At 40.5% G+C, this 12,312-nt stretch overlaps 1 protein-coding gene across 2 annotated transcripts; it reads left to right on the top strand.

The window, feature by feature from the left end:
- The first annotated feature begins 1,234 nt into the window (after positions 1–1,234).
- Positions 1,235–12,243, top strand: nrbp1 (nuclear receptor binding protein 1). 2 transcript variants are annotated; one of them, XM_034135595.1, is made up of 18 exons: positions 1,235–1,730; positions 2,006–2,255; positions 2,931–3,053; positions 4,323–4,424; positions 4,527–4,616; positions 4,754–4,794; positions 4,973–5,067; positions 5,227–5,310; positions 5,780–5,838; positions 7,789–7,887; positions 7,981–8,113; positions 8,390–8,480; positions 8,663–8,713; positions 9,741–9,876; positions 10,107–10,160; positions 10,277–10,340; positions 10,453–10,508; positions 10,617–12,243. In XM_034135595.1, exons 2-18 carry the CDS (start codon positions 2,037–2,039, stop codon positions 10,710–10,712), a joined length of 1,593 nt encoding a protein of 530 aa, XP_033991486.1. In that variant the 5' UTR covers positions 1,235–1,730; positions 2,006–2,036; the 3' UTR covers positions 10,713–12,243. The 2 variants fall into 2 exon arrangements, with proteins under 2 accessions (XP_033991486.1, XP_033991485.1); XM_034135594.1 differs by having other exon boundaries at positions 1,235–1,752.
- Positions 12,244–12,312: the final 69 nt, after the last annotated feature.

Genomic DNA, 12,312 nt, shown 5'->3' with positions numbered 1-12,312 from the left:
AGTATTATTGTGTGTAGAAATACAATGTGCTATATAAATAAAACTTGATTTGATTTGATTTGATTTGACAATGACATTCACAGCAATTAATATTAGACATATTTCACAGGGGTTGCATTACACTTCTACAAAAAATGTTTCGCTGTCATGAATGGACTTCCATATAACAAAGTTATATTGAATGACATTTCCTCGAGCTGTATGCAATGCGTTTTTTTATTCTGAGTTCCACAAAAAGTTAATAATTTTCTTGATGAATGAATTTTTCTTCGAATTTAATTTTTAATTGTAGGCATATAGGGCAATATTATATGCCAAGAAACCATAACCCATTGACACGCATAAATTACACATCAATATGGCAAGCCGATTTAGCTTTTATTCATTTCTGGAGGATATCAAAAAATTAATTCTTACTACTAGTAAGAATGTAAATTCTTGATATCAAAAATTCAATTCTTACTAGAATGCAAATTCTTGATATCAAAAATAGAATTTTAACTAGTTAGAATGCAAATTCTTGATATCAGAAATTCAATTGTAACTAGTTAATGTGTATTCTTGATATCAGAAATGCGATTTTAACTAGTGAGATTTGCATCGTTTTTCTCATTCATTTCAATTTCTGATATCAGTAATTCAATTGTTACTAGTTACAATTACATTTGAACTAGTAACAATACCAATTTCTGATATCAAGAACTCAATTTCAACTAGTCGAAATGCCAATTTTTGATATCAGAAATACAATTTCAACTAGTTCCAAATCCTTTTTTGATGTCATGAATTCAATTGTAACTAGTTATAATTGTTATGATATCAACTATTGAATTACTGATATCAGAAATTGGCATTTGAACAAGTTCAAATTCCAACTCCCATTGAAATGAAAGAGAAAAACGATGCAAATCTCACTAGTTAAAATCGCATTTCTGATATCAAGAATACACATTACAACAAGTTACAATTGAATTTCTGATATCAAGAATTTGCATTCTAACTAGTTAAAATTCTATTTTTGATATCAGAAATAAACATTATTACTAGTAAGAATAGATTTGTTGATATCCTCCAGAAATGAATAAAAGCTAAATCGGCTTGCCATACATCAAGCCCAGCAACAAAGTATTGCATGCTGTTGCTATGATTATTCATATTATTATAAATAAATTGAACACCTCAGAAGGAGGATGGGACTATCCCTATCTGGCAACCTCACTGTGACCGAGCTCGTAGTGCAGTTTGCATCTGGAAGTTGTCGCCATCATATTTGACTTACTGCTAAGCTAACCTTAAGTCAGTCAGCCGTGATTGTCCGAGGATATAGAGTTAATGATAGATTGAACCTCCCTTTGTTTCCCCTGTCGGGTGTATGTTAACTGTAGTCATGTTATTAATCAGTGGACGTGTCTAGGTTAGGCGCTGTGGTAAAATTGTGTAGTTTTAATGACATTAGCGGTGGCTAATTTTGAGAGCGCACATTAGCCGGAGTCTTAAGGAGCAGTCAGGGGCTGCTAAAGCTAGCTAGCTGGCGACCAATTGACACATTGAGAGATATTAATATAAGTGAATATCGCCGGCAGTGAACGTTGTTACATGTTGTCAGTGTACAGTTAGTTACTCAAGGAGCTAGCATCATCGCAAAGCTAGCTCTGCTAACAAAGCTAACAAAACAACAAGCTGGGATTGGTCTGCGCCGGAGGAAGTCTGCTAAACTGGAGCTGGCATCGGTATATTTCCCGTCTTTAAAACGTATGTGCTTCTTCTACTTATAATTGTGATGGAATTCATAATGCCATTTACTGTGGAGTGCTAATTAAGCTTATGTTGCAAAGGTTGTTGCTCTGCTGCAGCTACACCCACCAAGTGAACACCATTGCCCTCAAGCTAGCTTTGCACTGCGATGTATTTGCCACTTTGTGTGTTTTTTTACTTCATCAGCTGTCAGTGTGTGTATTAAATATGATGCTGATGTTGTGTTTGGGTGTATCTTGTTGTGTTACAGCTGGCTGTTGGGCCTGACAACAACCAAGAAGATGTCAGAGGGAGATAACAAGCAGGCCTCCGACTCTGCAGCCCAGGAAGTGAAGACCGAGTCAGCTGCTCCCGCAGGTCAGACCGTGTCTCCCCCCGTGTCCATGGTCTCCCATCCTCCAGCCACTGCTGCCACCGAGGATGAGGAAGAGGAGAGCGAGGATGAGTCGGAGATTTTAGAGGAAAGCCCCTGTGGACGCTGGCAGAAACGCAGAGAAGAGGTATGGGATGAATCTGAAGAGGGCTCATGTTTACCTTTACTAAATATTCAAAGGCTTTATTTTCATGGACAGTAGCTACAGTGTAGATATAGCAATGAACATCTTAAGTCCCATCCTCCTCCAACAATGCAACATGAATATATATAAGACATAAAACACATTTTAAAAACAATAACACAGTGCGAGAAGAAACAGAGTACATTTAAAATGGTGCAAGATTATGTTGCAAGACCAATGTGCGAGTAATGCAGATGGAGTAAACTATATACACATTATAAATACAATAAACGAAATCTTGCAGAGAATGTTGTAAGTGAGGAAGTAAATGCAGGAGTCTATATACATGCAAACATGTCCGAGTAGGGCTCATGTTTACCTTTACTAAGGTATAAAGTGCATTTACACTCAATTGCTAGCAAGCACTGGTCAATACTGAAGCCCCCCCTTCAAAACTCTTCATACGATATGCATTACCAACAGATGGAGAAGTATAGATGAGAACGGAGTACATGGATTTTGGTGGTCATTGAGTGCATTTTGTGTGAAAGCAATGAAAATGGCTTCACACTTTAGACTTCTGTTTTTGCTGACTGTAAGAATAGCTTTAACCTATACATGTTAGCTATCAAAATAAAACCTGTGAGCCTGATGCATTATTTTGTTTTCCTCTTTTAGGTGAATCAGCGTAACGTCCCTGGGATCGACAATGCTTACTTGGCCATGGACACTGAGGAAGGAGTGGAGGTGGTGTGGAATGAGGTCATGTTCTCAGAAAGGAAGATTTTCAAGCTACAGGAGGTGGGTGCAGCGCTGTGAGGACGTATTCAGTCGTGTCTGAAGCAGTTATGTCCACAATATTATGTCAACTAGAGGACAGGGGAGTCCAGTGTTTTGATAAGGTTAGGATGATTGTGCTTTCTTTGTGTGAGGTTACATTTCCCAAAACATTATACATTGATCTCAAAACAATATAGCAGCTTACTGATTTTCATTTTCCCCCGTATGGCTTTAAGATTCTTTGGCAAGTGGTCAGACTTGTTGCTGCCAGCACCATAGCAACATACACACACTGTAAGCTGAGTAGAGGCAGAAACTTTTTTCTTCTTTGCGTAAACTCTTTGACATCTATTCATTTTTGTTGGTGGTTTTGCAATACTCTGAAGTGGTTTCTGTTAACCCACCCTTATCTTGGTTGAGTTCCGTCAGACAACTCGCGTGTTTCTTAATATGTTTATTGTAAGCAGCATATAGTTTGAGTTTGACGTCTAGGCTCGGGCCTCATCACTCCACAGATTTACAAAGAACATTGAGTGATGATTAGATAACTATCCCCCGAGCCTACAGGTGGAAGCTGGGGTGGTGGTGGGGCAGGCGAGTAGCAGCAACATGAAACACAGCAGCACGAACATGAACGTAGCAATAGCAAGTGAACACAGCAGTGGCAGCAGCAGCATAGCGAGGTAGAGGCAGGAAGACCTGGCAGCTTAAATAGAGCGGCATGTTTAGGAGAATGTGTTTTGGTTGGTTGTAAGAGGGACGAGGTGCGTCACGTGTTAATGTATCATTGGCGCTCGAGTTGACTGCCTGAACTAGCTCGCAGGCGTCGCCCCATTAATGGCATCCGATCTAGTCTGTTGCTTCCCTTTTGATTAAAAACACAGAAGTTGTTGCAAGACTGTTTTCAACATGCAGCTTTTGTGTTTCATCATGCATATGACTGAAAGAGAATGGTGCCCTCAGTCTTGTTGAGCTTTTAATAAACCCTTTTATAGAAATGAAACAGCTGATGGACTTCTATGAAGTAAAGAGCAAGACCCACAGCTGTCAACATTTATTTTGACCTTGACCCTTACAAGACAATCTGTTTGACCACTAGTCCAACCTGCTGCTAGAGAGAAGGCAAGGACATTATAATGATTCTATTTTAAGACATGATGAGCTCATGTGGCATTTTTTGAAACATTACATTTGACAAGATAGATGGTAAATTCTGTTAAATGTTACTGTGGAAATGTGACATGTATAAACTCAAATTCTAATGACATATTTTTTTGTTTTTGTTTTTAGGAAAAAGTCAAAGCCGTTTTTGACAATTTGATCCAGCTGGAGCATCTGAACATTGTGAAGTTTCACAAGTACTGGGCGGACGTCAAAGAGAACAGAGCGAGGGTGGGTTATCATCTGAAATGAATCCCTGTTTTATTAAATCATATGAAATGAGTGTTATGGGTTTAACGTTGATCTGCTTTCATTCCTTTGACTTGCCTGCAGGTCATTTTCATCACTGAGTACATGTCCTCTGGAAGTCTCAAGCAGTTTTTGAAAAAGACGAAGAAAAACCACAAGACCATGAATGAAAAGGTTTGAAAGCTTTGCTGTGCCTCCTCCATACATTTGTAAATGATGTTACTGGGGGAAACGATGCGGACAAGTCACAAACAGTTGTCACATATTTTTCATGATCTTAAATGTTCTTTGATCTATTTCCTGTCTGTCAGGCCTGGAAGCGCTGGTGCACACAGATACTGTCTGCCCTCAGGTAAGAAGAACAGAAACGTTATTTTCTCTGAGTTACGTAGTTATAAAGAATAAATTGTAATATGGGGCATTGGCTGTTGTCCAAATGCGCATATATAGTTTTTGCCATGGCAATGGCGATTTTCTTTCTTGTGGTAGCAGTTGTTTTGTTGACTTAACGCTCGTTCGCTCGTCTCCAGCTACCTGCACTCCTGTGAACCTCCCATCATCCACGGCAACCTGACCTGTGACACCATCTTCATCCAGCACAACGGCCTCATCAAGATCGGCTCAGGTAGAGATCGTTTGAATCTCTAAGATCAGCAGTGTAAAGCCAGGGTTACGTCCCTCTTGCCAATTATTAGTTTTTTTTACTACAGATGCCCTCACTATTATTATTATTAGTACCAGTACCTTGCTGTCTTGTTATTAAGGCTTTTCTCCACCGTTTCAGTTGCACCAGACACCATCAACAACCACGTGAAAACCTGTCGGGAAGAGCAGAAGAGCCTTCACTTCTTTGCTCCGGAGTATGGAGGTAAGATCCAGACGTTTCTCATGAAAGATCCTGTCTGTTCAGAGTGTCTGGTTACACCGTGGTTTGCAGCCAGGCGTGGGAAATGTGTTGCACGTCTTTCCCATCTCTGTGCTTAAGCAGTACAGACAATTCATAACATCAACAGGTGATTAGTAATGAATATACAATACAATGCAAAAACCAACATTTGTGCCAACGACTTGTCCCTTTTTCACATATTTGATCAGTCGTTCATTACAGAACTGTTTCTTCTTAGTGTACGACAACCTGTAACTGAATTTTTAGCTCATGTGGCACATTGACTTTTCTCCTCACAAAGATATGGCCGTTTCTGAGGATCTGTGAAATGGTTCAACTAAAAAAACATATTATTAAAATGATATTTATTATTTTAAGAAACTCTTCTTCAAAATTGTCTTTTTAAAGATATCAGAGAGTGATTTTGATCAGTTTGATTTTCTGCTTCCAGCTGTTGCCAATGTCACCACAGCCGTGGATATCTATTCCTTTGGGATGTGCGCCTTAGAGGTGAGAAGAAACCAGCTGTTGGTGGCTCATTCTTTGTTTATGGAAAATGTATTTGATTGCTCTGCTGTAGTATGTAACAATTTATTCTTAACAAAAATGTCACCCCAGCTTTCGACATGCTAAGTTTGCCTTTTGCTGTAGTTACGGAAATAGAAATCAGGATTAGCGCTGCAACAAACGACTAATTTGATAATCGATTAATCTATCGATTAAAGGTCAATTGTAAGTTTGAGAAACCGGCTCGAGATACACTTTTTGTTATATTCCATGGAATGCTCTTAACATCCCGATAGCAATGAATATCTGAAGTGCTTTGATAAAAAATCCATTAAAGAATGTCATCTGTGGAAGCCGTAGTACTGTGAAAAGCACCACCAATCAGCCGGCCCGGCTAAAATGACTGGATGGCCTACCTGCCTGTCAGCCTTCCATCTGTGCACAAACTTATCTCGTGCCCTCATTGGTCATGTGCGCGTTCGTGTGTGTTGGAGGAGGGGCTCTGTAAGGAAGTGGCAGATTTTCTCCGGTTGTGTATTTTCAAATTCTAGCGATCTCGAGCTGGTTTCTCAAACTTACCTACCCCACCTTTAATGAAACGATTAATGGACTATTCGGACTATTATGCCTTGCACAATTTCTCAAACGCTCTTATTTAGCCATCAACTTTTAGATTTAGCTTGAGGTTGTTTTAGGCATGTGGAAACTAACAATGAAGACAATAAAGATGAATACTTGATTCAAAAATACATATATTATTAAATTAACTAAACAAATTGTGAACAAAATTAACATTGCTTTTGATTTAAATTAAATAAATAATATTTCACATCAAAAGAAACAATGTTTTAACAAATCGTATGAAATAATCTGATGACAGAACGGTAAACAGAATAGCTGAAACTTTAACAAAATAAATAACTCAGTTACCTCTAATCATTAACCCATGTTTGTATCATTTTGTTAACGCCGTGTGTTGCTGACGTGGAAACGTTACTCGTGGATGGGGCTACAGAGCTACTAGAAAGACAGTCGAACCCGGTGCATTTCTCCGTCTGAATGTGGTGCACTTTTGCTAAATGTTTAGACAAATTGCTCGTGTTACCGCCCTTACATGCTAAACTCTTATGGCACTTTTGGCAATGAGCATTGTCCACTTCAAGACATTTAACCACACCTTGGAGCGCTTAGTTCTCTCCGCCATCCCCGCCGTGTGTGTTGCATGCATGTAGCAGCCGTGTGTGTGTAAACTGAGAGGTCTCTCGTCTGGATTGGAAAGATCGAAAATACATCCTAGACGCATTTCTTTTGTCTTTTTGCATGTTAGAAACGAGTTGGCGACACTAAGACAGCGATATAATGTTTATGTAGCAATAATACATGTGACATATATTTTTTAGATGTCTCCAGTACCGATAGAAAGACCGATAACGTTGGAGCTTAACGGCGCGTAAAACACACGTGATGACGTCACCAACGAATCGACGACTGAATTAGTTGGCAACTAATTTGGTCATCGATTTTAATCGATTAAGTCGATTAGTTGTTGCACCCCTAATCAGGATGTCATCAACATGCTAAGTTTGCCTTTTACTGTAGTTACGGAAATAGAAATTAGGGCTGCAACAAACGACTAATTTGATAATCGATTAATGAAACGATTAATGGACTATTCGGACTATTATGCCTTGCACAATTTCTCAAATGCTCTTATTTAGCCATCAACTTTTAGATTTAGCTTGAGGTTGTTTTAGGCATGTGGAAACTAACAATGAAGACAAGTTGTTAGTTCACTCTGTTTGCAAGACAGAAAAATGGAAATGCTGTTTTTAACCCTTCAGACTTTTGAAAGACACTCAGGTCTGCAGGGATGACCATTGGCTGCTGTTGACTTGTTTTTATTTATGAATCACTTCCAATCACCACCCTCCTCTGTTCTGCTCACTCCTTCAGATGGCTGTGTTGGAAATCCAGAGTAACGGAGATTCGTCTTATGTGTCCCAAGAAGCCATAAACAATGCCATTCAGATGCTAGAGGACCCTTTGCAGCGGGTGAGTGAGCGATACACAAATATTAAGAGCCTGTATAGCTGTCTGGATTGTAAATGTATAACTTTAAGATATTTTCCCCCGGTGATTTCCCAGGAATTTATCCAGAAGTGTCTGGAGGTGGACCCCTGTAAGCGGCCCACCGCTAAGGAGCTGCTGTTTCACCAGGCCCTGTTCGAGGTGCCATTACTGAAGCTGCTGGCTGCTCACTGCATCGTCAGCCACCAACGTGAGACACACACGCACGCACGCACGCACGCACGCACACACACACACCCAAAACTCACTCACAACATGTGTCATCTGATTGATTACTGGCAATTATTATCTTTAATATACAGCTATTGGCATTTTGTTCAAAGCAAATACAGAGTTTACAAATAAGAATTGAAGATGATCTGTTTTCTTATAAAGGTCATTCATTTTCCAAAATGATATTTGTTTTATTTTACTTAGGACTTAAACACTGCTTCTTCTGATCGCTCTCTTCTCTGTTTGCCTGCAGATATGATTCCAGAAAATGCTTTAGAAGAGATGACAAAGAACATGGACCCCAACCTGGTGATTGTTGAAGTCAAAGATGGAGTTCAGATGAAGTGAGTCTGCGTGGAACCACATAGTGCGGACGTACAGAGATAAACTTATGAAAACTTTGGGAGAGAAGGAAGTCTTTAGAAGGGTTCCTGTGTTCATATTATCACACTGAAATCAATAGATTATTTACACGTGTATATTTCTTGTCTTGATTTGCTGAGTAACATTGTGTCTTCTGCTTCAGGCTCTCTCAGTTCCCTGCTCTTGAGCTGGACAAGTTCCTGGAGGATGTAAGGTAGGAACAAAGCTTGTCTGCAGAGTCAGGGCCTTTAAGGCACTCATGGCCTTGCTTCTTTTTACTGGCACAGACTCCTTATTGTTATATGATTCTCCTTGAACACTAAGCTCATCTTTAACTGTTCACAAGGACGCTGCAACTCCTCAGGAGATCCTACTTTTAACCATTTTAGCCTAAAAACACTGTCTTTAGAAATCATCTTTGCTGATCTAACAGCATTTCAATCAGGAGAGACGGTTTTGATGCAAGAATACATATTTATTGCCAGGAATACACAAATGAATGTAATGACGTTTTGGCGATTAGGCCCCGTTGTGCAGGAGTATCATTCGGGAGGGGAGAACCGATCTGATGAAACCCCCCTAGACACTGGTGGTGGTGAATGGATAGTTGGGTTCGGTCTGAAGGGGAGGGGCTTAGCTTGACCCTGGATTCAGAGGGACAGGAGGTGAAAAGGGGTGGAGGGGGGTTGCGTCGAGTCACCTGAAATGACAGCTGTCAGAGGGGAGAGCAGATTTAAAAGGTTTAGCGGAGCGCTATGATAGGCTTGTGGGAATAGAGCGAAGTGATAGGTTAAGCTGGGGAGTGACGCCCCCGATCACTTATTGAGAGGAGAGAGAGTAGTAACATAGAAATAGTAAATTAATAAGAAAAGAAGGTCTTCCTGGTTGAACTTGCGCTGAGCTTCATATAAAAACCTAAAGTTATTAGCTTTCTGTTTTCAATCTTTTAAAATTCTTCTCCAATTTGTAGATAGATAATTTGTCCCTTCCTCTTTGTGTTAATAGTGTATTGCTATCTGTAAAGGTCATTGTGCTCAATTCTCTGCATGAAAGGTGATATCAATAAAGTTGATTCATTCTGCTGAACAGCTTTAGGCCAGAAATAGGACCTTTTTGTAGTTGGATATACACATGTATCCATGGTCAGCAAAGCCTTTACTTTAAAGATATCCTGCAGCTGGACAGCATGAACTAGTTTTCAGTCGTCCTGAGGTTGTCTCTTATTTTCCTCGATGCAACAGGAATGGGATCTATCCTCTGACGGCGTTTGGGGTACCAAGTCCTCATCAGCCTCAGCAGGAGACGGTGAAGTCGCCCATCGTTCCCCCCTCTGTGAAAACCCCGACCCCTGAACCCGCTGAGCTGGAGACCAGGAAGGTAAGATCTGTCATATCATATTTACAAATCCTAAAGAGAAATAACTAGTAAATTACTTTTATTTTTGTATTAATTGTATGTAAGCAGTGAGTGAGATTTCTGCTCGAATCATACTGGAGAACTAACAAAAAGCTTCTTATAGTGTGAATTGTTTTTGGTTTTGTGTGTATACTTTTTAATAATACATTTCATCGTCTGCACTTCCTGTATTAAACTGTTCTCCTTCACAGGTCCTCCAGATGCAGTGCAATATTGAGCCTGTTGACGAGGGCAACAAGCACCATGTGAGTTTCAATTCTGATAAATGATAACTGTCTCTGCTTCTTAGTATTTAGTCTTATATGAGAGTGTTTTATGTTTTGATATGTCTTTTGTAATGATTATTTGATTGTCTTTTCAGCTGACCTTGCTGTTGAAACTGGAGGATAAACTGAACAGGCACCTGAGCTGTGATTTGTTACCAAGTGAGTTTCTTTGTTTATTGCTTCGTTCATTAGGGCCGAGTTCTATCATTTGATCGTAGACGGTACTGGCATCATGCAGTCGTTACAAAAACCATTCTGCCTTTCTGTTCAGATGAGAACGTGAATGATCTGTCGGGGGAGCTGGTTCAGCTCGGATTCATCAGTGAGGTGAGAGGTCTCCATGACGACCCTCAGACTGAACACTTCTGCTATAATAACCCCCAGCAGCCTCTGACATGTTATCTCCCCCCCCCCCCCCCGCTGCCTCTGTTTCAGGGCGATCAGCCACGACTTGCTTCAGTTCTCGAAGAGGCCTTCTCCAAGTTCTACAGCAGGAACGGTTCCCTCAACCCGGTGACGGTCTCCTCGTAGCGGTGGACTCCTCGGCTCTCTCAGCCTCCTCGTCAACAGGACTAGCTTTTGGCTCCGCCTCTGTGTTGCAGAAGCTTAGCGAGGACCGGAGGACGCCTTGCTCCGGCTGCAGGTCTGCTGTCGGGTCTCCTGGGGGGGAAAAGCTGCCACTGAGTGGTTGTCGCTTTCTATCTTATTTTTCTCTCCTCCCACACCAAACAGCCATCTGCTTCTCTTCTGACAGCGGGAATCCTAGTCGCAACAAGGAAAATACAAATGTTTTCACTGTTTGGCTTATCTCTTTCGGTTCTCAAGTAGCGAAGGAGGTAAGCAACATAAAACTGGATTACTGCAGTATTTTCCTTGAGTCAGTATTAAATTGTATTTTAAAGATTTGTACTTAAACTGTTAAATAATTGTCTGTATAAAGCAAATTCTCTGTCCCGGCATACTGAAGTGTGTGTGTGTGTGTGTGTGTGTGTGTATTATGGTGTTGTAAGGTTAAGTCTGGTCTCTTTAAACTTTGAGCAGCGAGTAAGGCGGCGTCCCACTTCCTGTTATCGGTTTCTGAAGACTCGAATGCATTGAGCTCGTAATGCAACAGATGCTACGTCACTTTTCATTTGAAAACATTTGATTATAGGACAAATTAATTAAATGTGCAGCCGCAACCCAATCTGAAGAGCTGCAGCCACGATCTGAAAAAGAAGTCTATTTATTTGTTTATTTTGTCTTGAGTGTGTACTGTAATTCACTTCCAGCACTAAGGCCGGTGGTGGTTTGAATGTAAGCTTGACTTTCTCTCAGCCTTTGAATCGCGCTATTATTTTCTATTGAAAAAAAAAAAAGAGTGTGTGTGTGTGTGTGGGGGGGGGTGTTTGTCACCTGACTGTGGTCCAATGTCTACTGTAGCTTCAGTTTTCCAAGTAGCTCATTTCAGACTTAAAGATTGAATCTAGGTCAATATAAATGTGTCTTTAGGTGACATTTACACAGGAGAATTCATGTGAAGATATTTCACATTAAAGCAAATGATCCAAAGGATGTTTGTCATGATGTTTGGGGAATGCATGTCTGCTGTTCTACGTCTAAAAAGTAACTGATGCATTGGTTCAATTGTCTTTCAGTCATAATAAAGGAGATGGTCAGTTTAGGCCTGTCAACATTTAGATGTATCTGAATCTTCAGTTCTCTTCATGGCTTCGTTGTTCTGTTGGACAGCAGAGCTATGCTATGGAGATGTTCACTTCTCGGCCCGTAAATGTTAATTGTTCGGGGATCTCTTTGCACTGCTGTACACTTTTATATCCTGTTGGAAATGTCATGTGGCCTCTTCGCAGTAGGAAGCACTTAGATAATGATTGAAGTGTCGGCAGTGATCCGGTCTACTCTCCGCTGTGACTGCCTTCTGACGGTCTGGAGAGATACAGGTGTGGAGCTGCCTGGCATGTTAGTAACCATCTTGTACACTTTATGCTGGACACTGTGCTGTTTCTGCAATGCATTTACCCCTTTTTTTCACTTCCTGAAATAAATATTTACACTATCAGCACTTCAGGTCTTTGTTTGGTGTCAACTTATAAGACAAAGGACATCTTTCTGATGCAGGAAATGCCGTTTG

This window comes from Trematomus bernacchii, unplaced genomic scaffold (assembly GCF_902827165.1).
Source record: "Trematomus bernacchii unplaced genomic scaffold, fTreBer1.1, whole genome shotgun sequence".
Classification (NCBI taxonomy): Eukaryota; Metazoa; Chordata; class Actinopteri; order Perciformes; family Nototheniidae; genus Trematomus; species Trematomus bernacchii.
The sequence above is the reverse complement of the archived record's forward strand: the minus strand, read 5'-3'. Positions and strand labels throughout refer to the sequence as shown.

Bases quoted from the DNA above. Each gene is read 5' to 3' on its own strand.
- nrbp1 (XM_034135595.1), top strand. From the start codon at position 2,037: ATGTCAGAGGGAGATAACAAGCAGGCCTCCGACTCTGCAGCCCAGGAA. The intron at 5,068-5,226 runs GTAGAGATCGTT...CCACCGTTTCAG, and splicing joins CCTCATCAAGATCGGCTCAG to TTGCACCAGACACCATCAAC. The intron at 10,161-10,276 runs GTGAGTTTCAAT...TTGTCTTTTCAG, and splicing joins ACGAGGGCAACAAGCACCAT to CTGACCTTGCTGTTGAAACT.